We start from the raw sequence: 14,856 nt of genomic DNA, 5'->3' as shown, positions 1-14,856 counted from the left end.
TTTGTTATTGGTATCCCACAAGTAAGGATGAATCCGTGGACTCGATACATCTTACAAGAGAAAACATAATTTATGCTTACCTGATAAATTTATTTCTCTTGTGATGTATCGAGTCCACGGCCCGCCCTGTTTATTACGACAGGCATATATATATATTTTTATTTTTAAAACTTTCAGTCACCACTGCACCCTATAGTTTCTCCTTTTTCTTCCTAGCCTTCAGTCGAATGACTGGGGGGGTGGAGCTAAGGAGGGAGCTATATAGACAGCTCTGCTGTGGGTGCTCTCTCTGCCACTTCCTGTATTGAAGGAGAATATCCCACAAGTAAGGATGAATCCGTGGACTCGATACATCACAAGAGAAATACATTTATCAGGTAAGCATAAATTCTGTTTTCCTGATTCTTATGGATCTTTGGCAGGTGGTACAAAAATGCCACCCTGCATTTGTCCTGGAGAAAAAAGCTATACTCCTCCTTGATAATTGTTCCTCCTGCCACATAGTCATCTAGAAACTATTTCATTTCTTTTATAAATTGATTTGTAGGATCTTGTTTCAATTTTTTATAAGTTACTACATCACTTAGAATGTTAGTTGCTTCTGCAATATATAGTCCTCCTTATTTTGAATAACTATACTGCCTCCCTTATTACTACCGTGTGGTGATTCATTAAGTTGAATAGCGCTTGCTTTTCAAATTTATTCAGGTTAGACTTCTGTTTTTCTTTGCTCTCAAATGATTTACATATATTGGTAAGTTCTTTTTCTACCAATTTATAAAACACAGGGATGAAGTTCCCCTGGGACTGAACTGGGAAAAATACGGACTTCGGTTTAAACAAGTTCTTTTGTCCTTCTCTATTTCCCCCAAGTTCTAAACTTTGCAGAATATTTAAAGTATAATCATCCAGACCACCTTTCCAACAGTTCTGGCCCATACTCTGTTATAGGGTGTCCAAATCATTTTCATTTATTTAGTTTTCTATTTTTTCTGTATAAGTTCAAAAGAATTGGGTCCCTATGTGGGAGCAAAGCTGAGTCCCTTTCTCAGAAGCCTTAGTTCTGCGGGATTTTATTTATTTTTCGATACATTAAATATTTTTGTACACTCCTGTTTTAATTCTATTTTCTCCTTTTTGTTTCGTATAATTCTTCCTCCTCGCTGTCCTCGTCGGACTCTATGGGTCTTTTTTGCCCTACTTTCTTGTGCATATAATATATATATGTGTGTGTATATATATATGTATATATATATATATATATATATATATATATATATATATATATATTCTCTAAAAAAAAAAATTTTAAACTCACTTTTTGCCTCCCCATATCTTAAATTGCTGTTGTATGTGTGTATGTATATATATATATATATATGTGTATATATATATATATATATATGTGTGTGTGTGTGTGTATATATATATATTTATACATACATAGAGAAATGCACTCACAGGAACGAACATCCAGCTCAATACCATTGTTAGCCTGTTCTATGGTGATTTACCACCTGGGTGCAATGCTTTTCACAGAGTAAAACTTTCCTGTAGTATATCAATCTGATCCCGCCTATTACGGTCAGTCCAGCACCGAAATACCAGGCAATTCTTCTCTGAACAAGGAACACAGCAACCCCAGACGATCGTTTCGGCCTTCATTGGGCCTCGTCAGTGAGGTGTAGCCACATTCCTCTAAGCACACTGAGCAAGGAGTCAACGTCTGGTTGCCCCTTTCTCCCTTAGGGAGACTAAATACATACATAGAGAAATGCACTCACAGGAACGAACATCCAGCTCAATACCATTGTTAGCCTGTTCTATGGTGATTTACCACCTGAGTGCAACTTCTTTTGGCCCAGCAATGCTTTTCACAGAGTAAAACTTTCCTGTAGTATATCATTCTGATCCCGCCTATTATGGTCAGTCCAGCACCGAAATACCATGCAATTCTTCTCTGAACAAGGAACAAAGCAACCCCAGACGCTGGACTGACCGTAATAGGCGGGATCAGACTGATATACTACAGGAAAGTTCTACTCTGTGAAAAGCATTGCTGGGCTAAAAGAAGTTGCACCCAGGTGGTAAATCGCCATAGAACAGGCTAACAATGATATTGAGCTGGTTGTTCGTTCCTGTGAGTGCATTTCTCTGTGTGTGTTATATACCTGTACCTGTACCTGTTTGGTCTTCAAATAAATTTATGATTTCCAGCATTTCCACAGTGAGCAAGCGTACCTCTTTCTTTACCTGCTTTTATATATATATATATATATATATATATATATATATATATGTGTGTGTGTGTGTATGTGTATATATGTATATATATATATATATATATATATATAATATACAGGTATACCTCACTTTACAGCGCTTTGTGGAGCTGAAGTTCAACCTCCAAGGATTATTAAATAGTGCTGTAATCATTGTGAGTTTGCGAGAAAAGTGACTGGCACCATTTTGTTATGCGCAGTTCACTCTGTTTGCAGCATTACAGTGCAGTCTGTGTCTCAGTGCTATAGTTTGGCAAATTGTACTATAGTAATTGTCACTATTTTACAGGTACAGTATTTATTGAACACTAATTGAATGCTGTGCTAGTGTTAAACTAAACGTATCACTATTGCACCACTAATATGTTAGTTCAAATATGTTTTCAAGTTTTTAAACACACTGGCAAGTGAAAAGAAAGCTAAAACTGCCTTGTTTCACTTTAAGGTGGTTTTCACTTTACAGCGGGGCTCCGCTCCCTAACCCGCTGTATGAGCGGGGTATACCTGTATACATACATACACATATACACACACACACACACACATATATATATATATATATATATATATGTGTGTGTGTGTATATAATATATGTGTATTTATATATGTATATATCACTGGATTTGGATCGTGATAAGAGGCTGTAGTGATTTAGAAACTGGCAGAAATTTAGAGTTTCAAGTGTTTTTTAAAGTATTTTAATATAACGATGTTGGTTGTGCAAAGCTGGGGAACTGGTAGTAAAGGCATAATCTATTTTTTTTTTTTTTTTTTTTTAAACAATAACTATTTTAGTGTTAACTGTCCCTTTAAGTTCACACGTTTCAATTTCCTTCAATTAGCTGTAAGAGTCCACAACAACATTCATTACCTATGGGAAATACTTTTCCTTGAAAAGACACCCCAAACAAAGGTTCTAAATATCCCTCCCACTTCCCCTACTCTCCAGTAGTTATTTGCCTCGTATCATGGAGCTAGGCAGAGAGAGGTGTTAAGTTTAAATGGATTGGCTCAGTTCGCATTTTGTCTAATAAAGAGGTGGATTGGGTCTTGTTCCTACACTAGGATCTGTGCCTTGTGCAAATTTGTACATTTTTATCCTTTTATGAATTCAAGCCATAGGGGCTGTAAGGGATGTGTCTTGGTGCATTAATTACTTGACAGTGACCAGTGTTACATATTCCCTGTCACAGGGTGTATTAAAATGCTAGGTTTTGCATTACGACAGGCCGCAGCAGTGGGTGGTGACTTTTTCCCATCCTGGGCCATTTTTTCATGCCACTTCCACTTCACATCCACTGTGCAGTGCTGTGGGAATGCGGTAGCAATGAGGCTTGGACCGGAGTGGGTAAGACAACCTATACAAGACTTACAAGGGGACAACCATTTAGGCCTGGGATCTAAATACCCTGCTGTGTGTTCACAAATAACCTTTCGTTCATTATGAAACCACTACAGTTGTGTATGCTCAGACAGTAAAATGGAGATCATTCATATGTCTCAGGTCGTATCTCTGGATGCTAAAATGAAAGAGAGCCTTGCCTCATGGCAATGCCAGCTCCTGTTCGCCTGGATAATAATCACCACAGACGTGTGTCTGTCGGGCTGGGGTGCAGTGTGTGGGGGTTCTCTGAGAGCTCAGGGAACCTGGCGTCCAGAGGAGGTATCTCTCCTGATCAACATTTTCGAGTTAAGGTCTATATACATTGCTTTTAGCGTGGCCTCAATTGGGTTCCTCCCAGTATATACGATTTCATTTAATGTCACGACTGCGGCCTACATCAACCATCAGGGGGGCATTTAAAGCTCTCTGGCGATGCAGGAAGTGTCCTAAATCCTACAGTGGTGAAGATACATCAATGTCAAGTCTCAGATATCCACATTCCAGGTGTGGAGAATTGGGAAACAGATTTCTTGACCAGGCTCAGGGGAGTGGTCTCTGAATCAGGAAATCTTTTTGGAAATATCCTGCAAATGGGATGTTCCGATATAGATCTGATGACTTCCTGTTTCAATACCAAGCTTCCAAGGTACGGAGTGAGGTCCTGAGATCCTCAGGTGGAGTTGGTGGATGCTCTAGCGGTTCTGTGAAACGTCAACCTGCTTTATGTATTCCCTCTGATTGTTCTTCTGCCCCGAGTGGTTGCCCGGATCAAACAGGACAGAATTCCAACTATTCTGATAGCGCCTGCATGGCCACGCAGGACCTGGTTTGCAGATTTTGTGAGATATCATCTGCTCTTCATTGTCGGTTGCCTGTTAGTCAGGATATGCTGACTCGAGGACCGTTCCTTTACCAAACTCTAGATACTTTGAGTCAGGCGCATTTACTACAAGGCCTGGAGAACTTATGTTCATTGGTGTGATCATTAAGGTTTTTCTTGGTGTAGAGTGAAGACTCCGCGTGTCCCTAGGAGGGACTGGAGAAAGGCCTGTCGGCCAGTTCTATCAAGGTTCAGATATCTGTGCTTTCGATTTTGTTGCTTTGTTTTGTTCAGAAGTTGGCTAGTTTGCCATATGTTCAAGAGTTTATTCAGGCTTTGGCCCGAATTAGACCTGTTTTCAAACCTGTTGCTCCTTCGTGGAGCTTAAATTTATTTCTGAAGGTTCTTTTGAAAACTCAGTTCGAGCCTCTGTTGAGATCAAGTTGCTCATTTGGAAAGTGGTATTTTTATTGGCTGTTTCCTCTGCTCGCAGAGTGTCTGAGCTCTCAGCTTTAATGTGTGATCCCCCCGTATATGGTGATTTATAAGGCTGTCTTGAGGACTTAACCGGCTTCTTACCTAAGGTGGTAAGTACTCGTAACATCAGTCAGGAGATCATGATTCCTTCTTTGTCCCAAACCGCCTTCCTCTTAGGAGAGGCTGTTGCACATTTTTAGATGTGGTCAGAATGCTGAAATTCTACCTTCATGCTACTAAGGTTTAGCGAACTTCCTTTCCTGTTCCAGCAGGACTGTGTCCCTGTGCAAAGAGACCTGACCTCAATCACACTGATCTCAATCACACTGATCACCTTTGGGATGAATTGGAATTCTAATTGCAGGCCAGATCTTAGGATCCAACATCAGTGCCTGATCTCACAAATGCTCTTTTGATTGAATGGGCTCAAATTCCAAAAAGTTTGTGGAAAGCCTTCCCAGAAAATTAGTGGCTGCTATAGCTGCAAAGGGGGCAGCTCCATATAAATGACCATGGTTTTGAAATGTTATGTCATACTTGGCGCCAAATATTTTCATTATTTAACACCTCATTCCTATTTGCCTCTTGCCTTTTTCTATGTCAGAGGGCTATGCTGTTTGCATTTTTTCCCATTCCTGAAACTGCCATATAAGGAAATTGATAATTTTGCTTTATATGTTGCTTTTTTCTCTTACATTTGCAAGATGTCTCAATCTGATCCTGTCAAAGAATTCACTGTTGGATCCCTGCTGCCTGATAACAGTTCTTACAAAGCTAAGTGCATTTGTTGTAAACTTGTGGAGATTATACCTCCAGCTGTGGTTTGTAATAGTTGTCATGATAAACTTTTACATGCAGAAAATGTACGCATCAGTAGTAGTTAATTACCTGTTGCTGTTCCCGTAACGTCTAATGCACAAGATATGCCTGTAAATTTGAAAGAATTTATTTCTGATTCTATTCAGATGGCTTTGTCTGCCATTCCGCCTTCTAATAAACGTAAAAGGTCTTTTAAAACTTCTCATAAGGTTGATGAAATTTCAAATGACCGGAAACATACTGATTTATCTTTCTTTGATGAAGATCTATTCTCTGATGAAAATCCTCTTATTCATTTAAAATGGAGTATATTCATTCTTTATTAAAGGAAGTGTTGATTACATTAGATATGGAGGAAACTAATCCTCTTGATATTAAAACTAGTAAACGTTTAAATTCTGTTTTATAAACCTCCTGTGGTTATTCCAGAGGCTTTTCCAGTCCTGATGCTATTTCTGATATGATTTCTAAAGAATGGAATAGACCTGGTACTTCTTTTATTCCTTCTTCAAGATTTAAAAAATTGTATCCTTTGCCAGCAGTTAGATTGGAGTTTTGGGAAAAGATCCCCAAAGTTGATGGGGCTATCTCTACTTTTGCTAAACGTACTACTATTCCTATGGAAGATAGTACTTCTTTTAAAGATCCTTTAGATAGAAACATTTGAATCCTATCTAAGAAAGGCTTATTTATATTCAGGTCATCTTTTTAAGCCTCCAATTTCTTTGGCTGATGTTGCAGCTGCTTCAGCTTTTTGGTTGGAGACTTTAGCGCAACAAGTATCAGATCATGATTTGTCTAGCATATTAAGTTGATTCAACATGCTAATAATTTCATTTGTGATGCTATTTTTGATATCATCAAATTGATGTTAGATATATGTCTTTAGCTATTTTAGCTAGAAGAGCTTTGTGGCTCAAATCTTGGAATGCTGATATGACTTCTAAATCCAGATTGCTTTCTCTTTCTTTCCAAGGTAATAAATTATTTGATTCTCAGTTGGATTCAATAATTTCAACTGTCACTGGGGGGAAGGGAGGTTTTTTGCCTCAGGATAAAAGACCTAAGGGTAAATCTAAAGCTTCTAACTGTTTTCGTTCCTTTCGACATAATAAGGAACAGAAATCTAATCTTTCCCCAAAGGAATCGGTTTCCAATTGGAAGCCTTCCTCAAATTGGAATAAATCCAAGCCATTTAAGAGATCAAAGCCAGCCCCCAAATCTGCATGAAGGTGTGGCCCTCATTCCAGCTCAGCTGGTAGGGGGCAGATTAAAATTTTTCAAAGATGTTTGGATCAATTCGGTCCAAAATTATTGGATTTAGAGTATTGTCTCTCAAGGGTACAGAATAGGATTCAGAGTAAGACCGCCTGTGAGAAGCTTTCTTTTACAAGATATGACGAGTCCACAGATTCCATCATTATGGGATATCGCCTCCTGGTCAGCAGGAGGAGGCAAAGAGCTCCACAGCAGAGCTGCATAAATAGCTCGTCCCTTCCCCCCCAACCCAGTCATTCTCTTTGCCTGTGTTAGTGGTAGGAGTGAGGTAAAGTGAGGTGTTGTCTTCAATCAAGAGTTTTTTATTTTTAAATGGTGCCAAAGTGTACTATTTTTCTTTGGAGCAGCTTCCTCAGTTATAGCCTTTTGGCTATGGGAACTGGTGAGGTTTTACCCTCACTGCGCCTCCCATTCTTCTGCTGCTCTGCTGTGATGGCCTTAGATGAAACATAACTAAGACCCTTCTATCTTCACAGGACCTCAGGAGGAAAAGAGAACCTCTTGACACACTGAATTATCATGCTGTTCCTCAGCATGGAGGTAAGTGCAGTCTTTTATTCTGGGACAAAACATATATCAGAATTGACTGTACTTTGCATTTTACTTATTTGTTCTCTATCAGAGATTAGGGGCTAAAAGGCTTCTCTTTAACAATATGCAGATTCTCATTAATTAAAATGAGAACCGACACATTGCTTATTTCCTGCAGACATTCTAGATGGGGTTAACTAGAAGCACTGGGGAATGGATGGTGTTTAGGCACTATTTTGGTTATTGGACTCTCTGTTTAATGTAGGTGTAAGACATAAGAGGTGGCTGACGCTGGAGATTATGGCATATGTATTAGTGAGTTGGCCTCAGTTAGACTCCGGTTAATGGCGGTTCAGTATGTATATACGCCTCGGAGCTGAGGGGTTATTTTACACCCACGAAGGCGGGGCTTCTTTTTTCGCGCGCTTGCTGCTCAGTATCCCTTCTGTTCAGGCACCGAATGGCAGCATTTTACGGGCCCTAAGTTCGCTTGTGGTACAATATTTGCAAGCAATTGTAGGTACGCCGCATAGGAGGTGTCAGTGTCAAGCAGTGGAGGCAGGTAGGAGCCGCTGCGGCGAGGTGAATGTTACTTTTGATAAAAAAAAACTTACAACTCAGGGGCAATACTTAGTTAAACTACTTATTTGCAAATAATTCAGAGGCAAGCGTTTGTGATCATTCTTATTTCCTCGCAGCTCAGGAGCGTGGTAAGTCTTCTCAGTTGCTTATCGCATAATAGCAGACTTTATTATTTAAAGACGCAGTACTTTATTCTGATTTATATATATCTGTGAATTGACTAAGTTTGCCTTGTTTGTTCTGTTAATCATGGTTGAACTTGAACAAAGCACATGCCTTATGTGTTTAGATGCCATTGTGGAACCCCCTGTTACACTTTGTCCCCCATGTATTGAGAGGGCCTTAGAGTGTAGAGAGAGAGAATTTTCTTTATTAAAGATATATCTGATGAATGTCCTCAGACTGATGAGACTCTGGGTATGCCACAACTTTCTCCCAAAGCGTCACAGCCTTTAACGCCCACGCAAGTAACGCCATGTTCTTCCACGGCGTCTGCGTCATTTACTCTGCAGGATATGGCTGCAGTTATGTCCTCCACTCTTACAGAAGTTTTATCTAAGTCGAAAAAAAACCCAGGTGGGTCATGCGACTTCTGATTCTTTGATGGCAATCTCCGATGCACCCTCCCAGGGCTCTGAGGGAGGGGTTAGAGAGGCTCTGTCTGAAGGGGAGCTGTCTGACTCTGGTAGTGCTTTACCCCAGACAGATTCGGGCGTGATGTCCTTCAGATTTAAGCTTGAACACCTTTGCCTGTTACTGTGGGAGGTTCTGATGACTCTGGACGACTGTGACTCTATTGTGGTCCCTCCAGAGAAATTGTGTAAGATGGACAAGTATTTAGAGGTCCCATCTTATTCTGACGTTTTTCCAGTTCCTAAGAGAATTTCGGAAATTATTACTAGGGAATGGGAAAGACCGGGTATCCCGTTCTCACCTTCCCCTATTTTTAAGAAAATGTACCCTATACCTGACACCGTTCGGGATTCTTGGCGAACGGTCCCTAAGGTGGAGGGAACTATATCTACCCTGGCTAAGCGTACAACTATCCATATTGAGGACAGTTGTGCTTTCAAAGACCCTATGGATAAAAAGTTGGAGGGTCTTCTAAAAAAGCTATTTGTTCACCAAGGGTTTCTTTTACAACCAACGGCCTGCATTGTACCAGTCACAACTGCGGCTGACTTTTGGTTTGACGCCTTAGAAGAGTGTCTTAAGACTGACTTCTTTACAGGAAATAATGGATAGAATTAAGTCCCTTAAGCTGGCTAATTCTTTTGTTACCGATGCCGCCTTTCAGATGGCTAAATTGGCGGCTAAGAATGCAGGATTTGCCATTCTAGCGCGCAGAGCCTTATGGTTAAAATCTTGGTCTATTCCTTTCAATGGGATGACTCTATTCGGGCCTGACTTGAAAGAGATCATTTCTGACATTACGGGAGGTAAGGGTCACCTCCTACCTCAGGAGAAAACGTCTAAGCAGAGGGGTAGACAGTAATTTTCATTCCTTTCGAAATTTCAAGGGTGTCCCCTCTTCTTCTTCCGCTAAACAGGAAGGGAAATTGCACAAGCCAAGTCAATCTGGAGACCCAACCAGGCTTGGAACAAGGGTAAACAACCCAAGAAGCCCGCTGCTGCTCCCAAGACAGCATGAAGGGGCGGCCCCCGATCCGGGACCGGATCTAGTAGGGGGCAGACTTTCTCTCTTTGTCCAGGCTTAGATAAGAGACGTTCAGGATCCCTGGACACTGGAAATCGTGTCTCAAGGGTATCAGTTGGAGTTCAAAAATTCCTTCCCAAGGGGAAGGTTTCTTCTTTCACGATTATCTGTAGACCAGATAAAGAGAGGCGTTCTTACGTTGTGTAAAAGACCTCTCCACTATGGGAGTAATTTGTCCTGTTCGAAAACAGGGACAGGGATTTTACTCAAACCTTTTCGTGGTTCCCAAAAAAGAGCGACCCATTTTAGATCTCAAGAGTCTAAACAAGTTCCTCAGAGTCCCATCCTTAAAGATGGAGACGATTTGGACAATTCTTCCATTGATCCAGGAGGGTCAATATGACTACCGTGGACTTAAAGGATGCTTATCTTCATATTCCTGTCCACAAAGATCATCACCAGTTTCTAAGGTTTGCCTTCCTGGACAAACATCTTCAGTTTGTGGCTCTTCCTTTCGGGCTGGCCACAGCACCCAGGATCTTCACGAAGGTTCTAGGATCTCTGCTGGCAGTTCTCAGACCGCGGGGCATTGCAGTGGCGCCTTATCTGGACGATTTTCTGATCCAGGCGTCGTCTTATCAACTGACAAATGTCTCATACCAACATGGTTCTGTCCTTTTTAAGGACTCACGGGTGGAAGGTGATTCTAGAAAAGAGTTCACTAATTCCACAGACAAGGGTTCCTTTCCTGGGAACTCTTAATAGATTCTATAGTCATGAAAATTTTCTTGACGGAAGTCAGAAAATGAAAGATTCTGAATCATGCCGAGCCCTTCAGTCCAATCCTTGGCCATCAGTGGCTCAGTGCATGGAGGTAATTGGATTGATGGTGGCGGCAATGGACATCATTCCTTTTGCTTGTTTTCATCTCAGACCGCTACAACTGAACATGCTCAAGCAGTGGAATAGAGATTATGCAGATTTGTCTCCTCAGATAGATCTGGATCAGGAGACAAGAGACTCTCTTCTTTGGTGGTTGTCGCAGGATCATCTGTCCCAAGGGATGTGCTTCCACAGACCCTCATGGGTGATAGTGACAACGGACGCCATATTACTAGGATGCGGAGCAGTCTGGAATTCCCTGAAGGCTCAGGGTGTGTGGACTCGGTCGGAGTCTCTACTTCCAATCAATATTCTGGAATTGAGAGCCATATTAAATGCGCTTCAGACTTGGCCTCAGTTGGCTTTGGCCAAATTCATCTGATTTCTGTCAGACAACATCACGACTGTGGCTTACATCAATCATCAGGGAGGAACAAGGAGTTCCTTAGCGATGACAGAAGTGTCCAAGATAATTCGGTGGGCGGAGGCTCACTCTTGTTATCTGTCAGCAATCTACATCCCAGGAGTGGACAACTGGGAGGCTGACTTTTTGAGCAGACAGACGTTTCATCCGGGGGAATGGGAACCACCCGGAGGTCTTTGCCACTCTTATTCTCAGATGGGGCAGACCGGATTTGGATCTGATGGCGTCTCGTCAGAATGCCAAGCTCCCAAAATACAGATCCAGGTCCAGGGATCCTCAGGCCGAACTGATAGATGCCTTGGTCGTTCAACCTAGCTTATGTGTTTCCACCGTTTGCTCTCCTTCCCCGGGTGATTGCACGGATCAAGCAGGAGAGGGCTTCAGTGATTCTAATCGCTCCTGCGTGGCCTCGCAGGACTTTGTATGCCGATCTGGTGGACATGTCCTCTCTGCCGCCGTGGAAGCTTCCATTGAGGCAGGACCTTTTCATTCAGGGACCCTTCCATCATCCCAATCTAGTTGGAGATTAAACGCTTGATTTTATCTAAGCGGGGGTTCTCTGATGCGGTAATTGATACCTTAATTCAAGCACGCAAGCCTGTTACTAAAAAAATTTACCATAAGATTTGGCGTAAATATCTTTATTGGTGCGAATCCAAGGGCTACTCATGGAGTAGGGTTAGGATTCCCAGGATTTTATCTTTTCTCCAAGAAGGATTGGAGAAAGGGTTGTCAGCAAGTTCCTTAAAGGGACAGATTTCTGCTTGGTCTATTTTACTACACAAGCGTCTGGCAGATGCTCCAGATGTTCAATCTTTTTGTCAGGCCCTGACTAGAATCCGGCCTGTGTTTAGACCAATTGCTCCTCCTTGGAGTTTGAATTTAGTTCTTAATGTTCTTCAAGGGGTTCCGTTTGAACCCATGCATTCCATAGATATTAAGTTATTATACTAGTGCAGGGCACTAGTGAGAAGTCAAAAAACGGGGAAGGTACAATTGCAGTAACAGCAAGAAAAAAACGCATAGAGGAAGAAGAGGCAAAAGCAACAACAAGAAAAACAATAATAAAGCCCAAGAAGTCCGGTCAGGTCAAACAAGGATACAGGGGCAAGTCCTTCCACACGAAATATGTGACAAGATCACAAGGACAGAAAAAATAGACCTGAATTTAAATGTCATAAATCTGTCTACTGTTCCTTTAAATGAAACTCAAATTTCTCTCTTATCCAAAGGTCTCAATTTTGTTCCCTCCGCACACTTTAACCTATTTGAAACTGTGTTAGATGTGAATCGATATGTGCGCAAGCTCACTCTACAGAAACACTTTTATGGGATGAGTGAGCAGGAGTCCAACAAAACTGAGACCAAAAAAACAACTAATAATGAAATCTCTGATAATTTGTTTTCTTTTTCTGAATTGTGCACTATCAATGATTTAAATGAATTAATGGGGGAAGGTGATACATCCAATAGTGATATTTCTAAAGAATTAGAGGCCAGATGTGATCATGCAAAGAAGAAAAGCTCTTTCTACCCTGTACATGCCCGTCCAAAAGCTTTGGACATCTTTCAAAAAACAATTGAGGAGAAACTCACTATACTTAGTGAGAAAAATTTAAAGAAATCAAATAACTCCTCTAATTTAACAGCCAGTGAAAAAAATGCATTAAAAAGTTTGTCTGATAATGAAACAATCCTCATTAGACCATCTGACAAAGGGGGCAATGTCGTTGTTTTGAACAAAAAAGACTATATAGTGGAGGCTAGGAGGCAACTGGATGATAAAGAGGTATATAGCAAACTACAGAACAATCCCACGAAGTTATACAAACATGAATTGGTGGGTATTGTATTGTTTGCAAAACATAACAATATAATAAGTGCTGCTACTAAAGATGCACTTATACCCTCTCATCCAGTTGCCCCTATCTTCCATTATTTTCCCAAAATACATAAGGACCCTGTATGTCCTCCAGGGCGTCCCATCATCGCAGGGATTGGTTCCCTCAATGAACCTCTTAGTGATCTGATAGACACCTTTTTACAACCCCTAGTCAAAGGACTTTTAACCCATATACAAGACACAACTGCTATCTTGACAAAATTAGATAAAGTAAGATGGGAATCCAGTTTCAGATTTTTAGTGGTGGATGTCACCTCTCTTTATACCTGTATTCAGAACAATAAAGGCATGGTTGCAATAGAATTTTTTCTTGACTCATACAGTGAATATGACTCAGCCACTAAGACTTTTATTTTAAGAGCTATTGAGTATCTCCTAACGCATAATTTTTTTATGTTTGGTACTGAATTCTTTCTCCAGAGACGTGGTACAGCTATGGGGGCAAAGTTTGCCCCCTCCTATGCCAACCTCTTTATGGGGTGGTGGGAGCTGCGCCACGTCTTTGGAGAAAGAAATCCATTCAGGAATAAAATTAAGCAATTTTATAGGTATATTGATGACCTGTTTTTTATATTTGAGGGCAGTAAATCTGAAGCAGATTCCTTTTGTGAATTCATGAATCACAATGACGATGGAATCAGATTTGTAGGAGAAAATAATGCAGAAACTATTAATTTCCTAGACTTAAAAATCTCTGCCAATATGACAGAGAATAAAATTGAAACCAGTCTTTACAGAAAGCCCACTGCAGGCAACACACTGCTGTCATTTAAATCTTGCCATCCCAAACATGTACTTAAGGGCATCCCTAAGGGGGAGTACATTAGGGCTAGAAGAAATTGTACCAATGAAGAACAATATGAGGAAAACAGTAATTTAATCACCAATAGATTAAGACAAAGAGGCTACACTGATGATATTCTAGATGAAGCAAAAGAGAGTATAAAAGACATCCCTAGAGAACATTTTCTCAAATATAAAAAGAAAGAAAATCAAGTCATGACTACTGCACCTAAATTTATAACCACCTACAGTACAGATTACTACAAAATCTGTGATATAATAAGGGAAAGTGTTCCCATTCTATACACAGATCCCATTCTGAAGGAGATAGTGCAGCAGGGAATAAACTTTATACCCAGGAGAGGTAAAACCTTAGCCAATCATCTATCACCATCTGATGTAATGAATAAAAATAAAACTAACACTAATTGGCTCCAAGGAAAGAAAGGCTTTTATAAATGCAGAAGAAAGGATTGCACAACCTGTGAACATGCCTTAGAGGGTAATACTTTTCACTCTAGTACAACAAAAAATGATCACAAGATAAAAATTTTTATCAACTGCAACACCACACATGTGGTTTATCTTTTGACATGCACAATTTGCAATTGTCAGTATGTTGGTAAAACGAAGCGCCCCATCAAAGACAGGTTCCTAGAACACTTACGTTCTGGGAAAGATGAGAAATCTGACACTCCAATTTCAAGACACTTTAAAAGTCTTCATGATTCAGACATGTCTAGTTTAATTTTACAGGGAATTGATCATGTACCCCATTGGAGAAGAGGAGGCAACAGGGAGGATAAACTAAATAAACGAGACGTCTATTGGATTTTTTCCCTTAAGACAAGTAACCCCTTAGGTTTAAATATGAGGAGGGACCTTGATTTATTCACTTAATAATTGCATCTTTTCTTATGCATGTAATCACAGACCTTTATAAAATATCCCCTTATAGGATTTATATATTCCTCTTATTGACAATAAATTCCAAAGGTTTAAAGTAGGACTAATTTTCTTTTTGATATGTGTTA

General features: G+C 40.4%; 1 protein-coding gene across 1 annotated transcript in view; it reads left to right on the top strand.

Moving 5' to 3' along the window:
• LOC128661552 (E3 ubiquitin-protein ligase MARCHF6) overlaps positions 1-14,856 on the top strand; it is a 415,446-nt gene that overhangs the window by 377,289 nt on the left and 23,301 nt on the right. The window contains exons 13-15 of the mRNA XM_053715795.1: positions 12,369-12,473; positions 12,594-12,976; positions 13,619-14,186. Of these exons, the coding sequence (XP_053571770.1) occupies positions 12,369-12,473; positions 12,594-12,976; positions 13,619-14,186 (1,056 nt within the window). The remainder of the gene's footprint in view (positions 1-12,368; positions 12,474-12,593; positions 12,977-13,618; positions 14,187-14,856) is intronic.

Source organism: Bombina bombina, chromosome 5, assembly GCF_027579735.1.
Source record: "Bombina bombina isolate aBomBom1 chromosome 5, aBomBom1.pri, whole genome shotgun sequence".
Lineage (NCBI taxonomy): Eukaryota > Metazoa > Chordata > Amphibia > Anura > Bombinatoridae > Bombina > Bombina bombina.
This window is presented reverse-complemented; position numbering and strand designations above follow the sequence as displayed.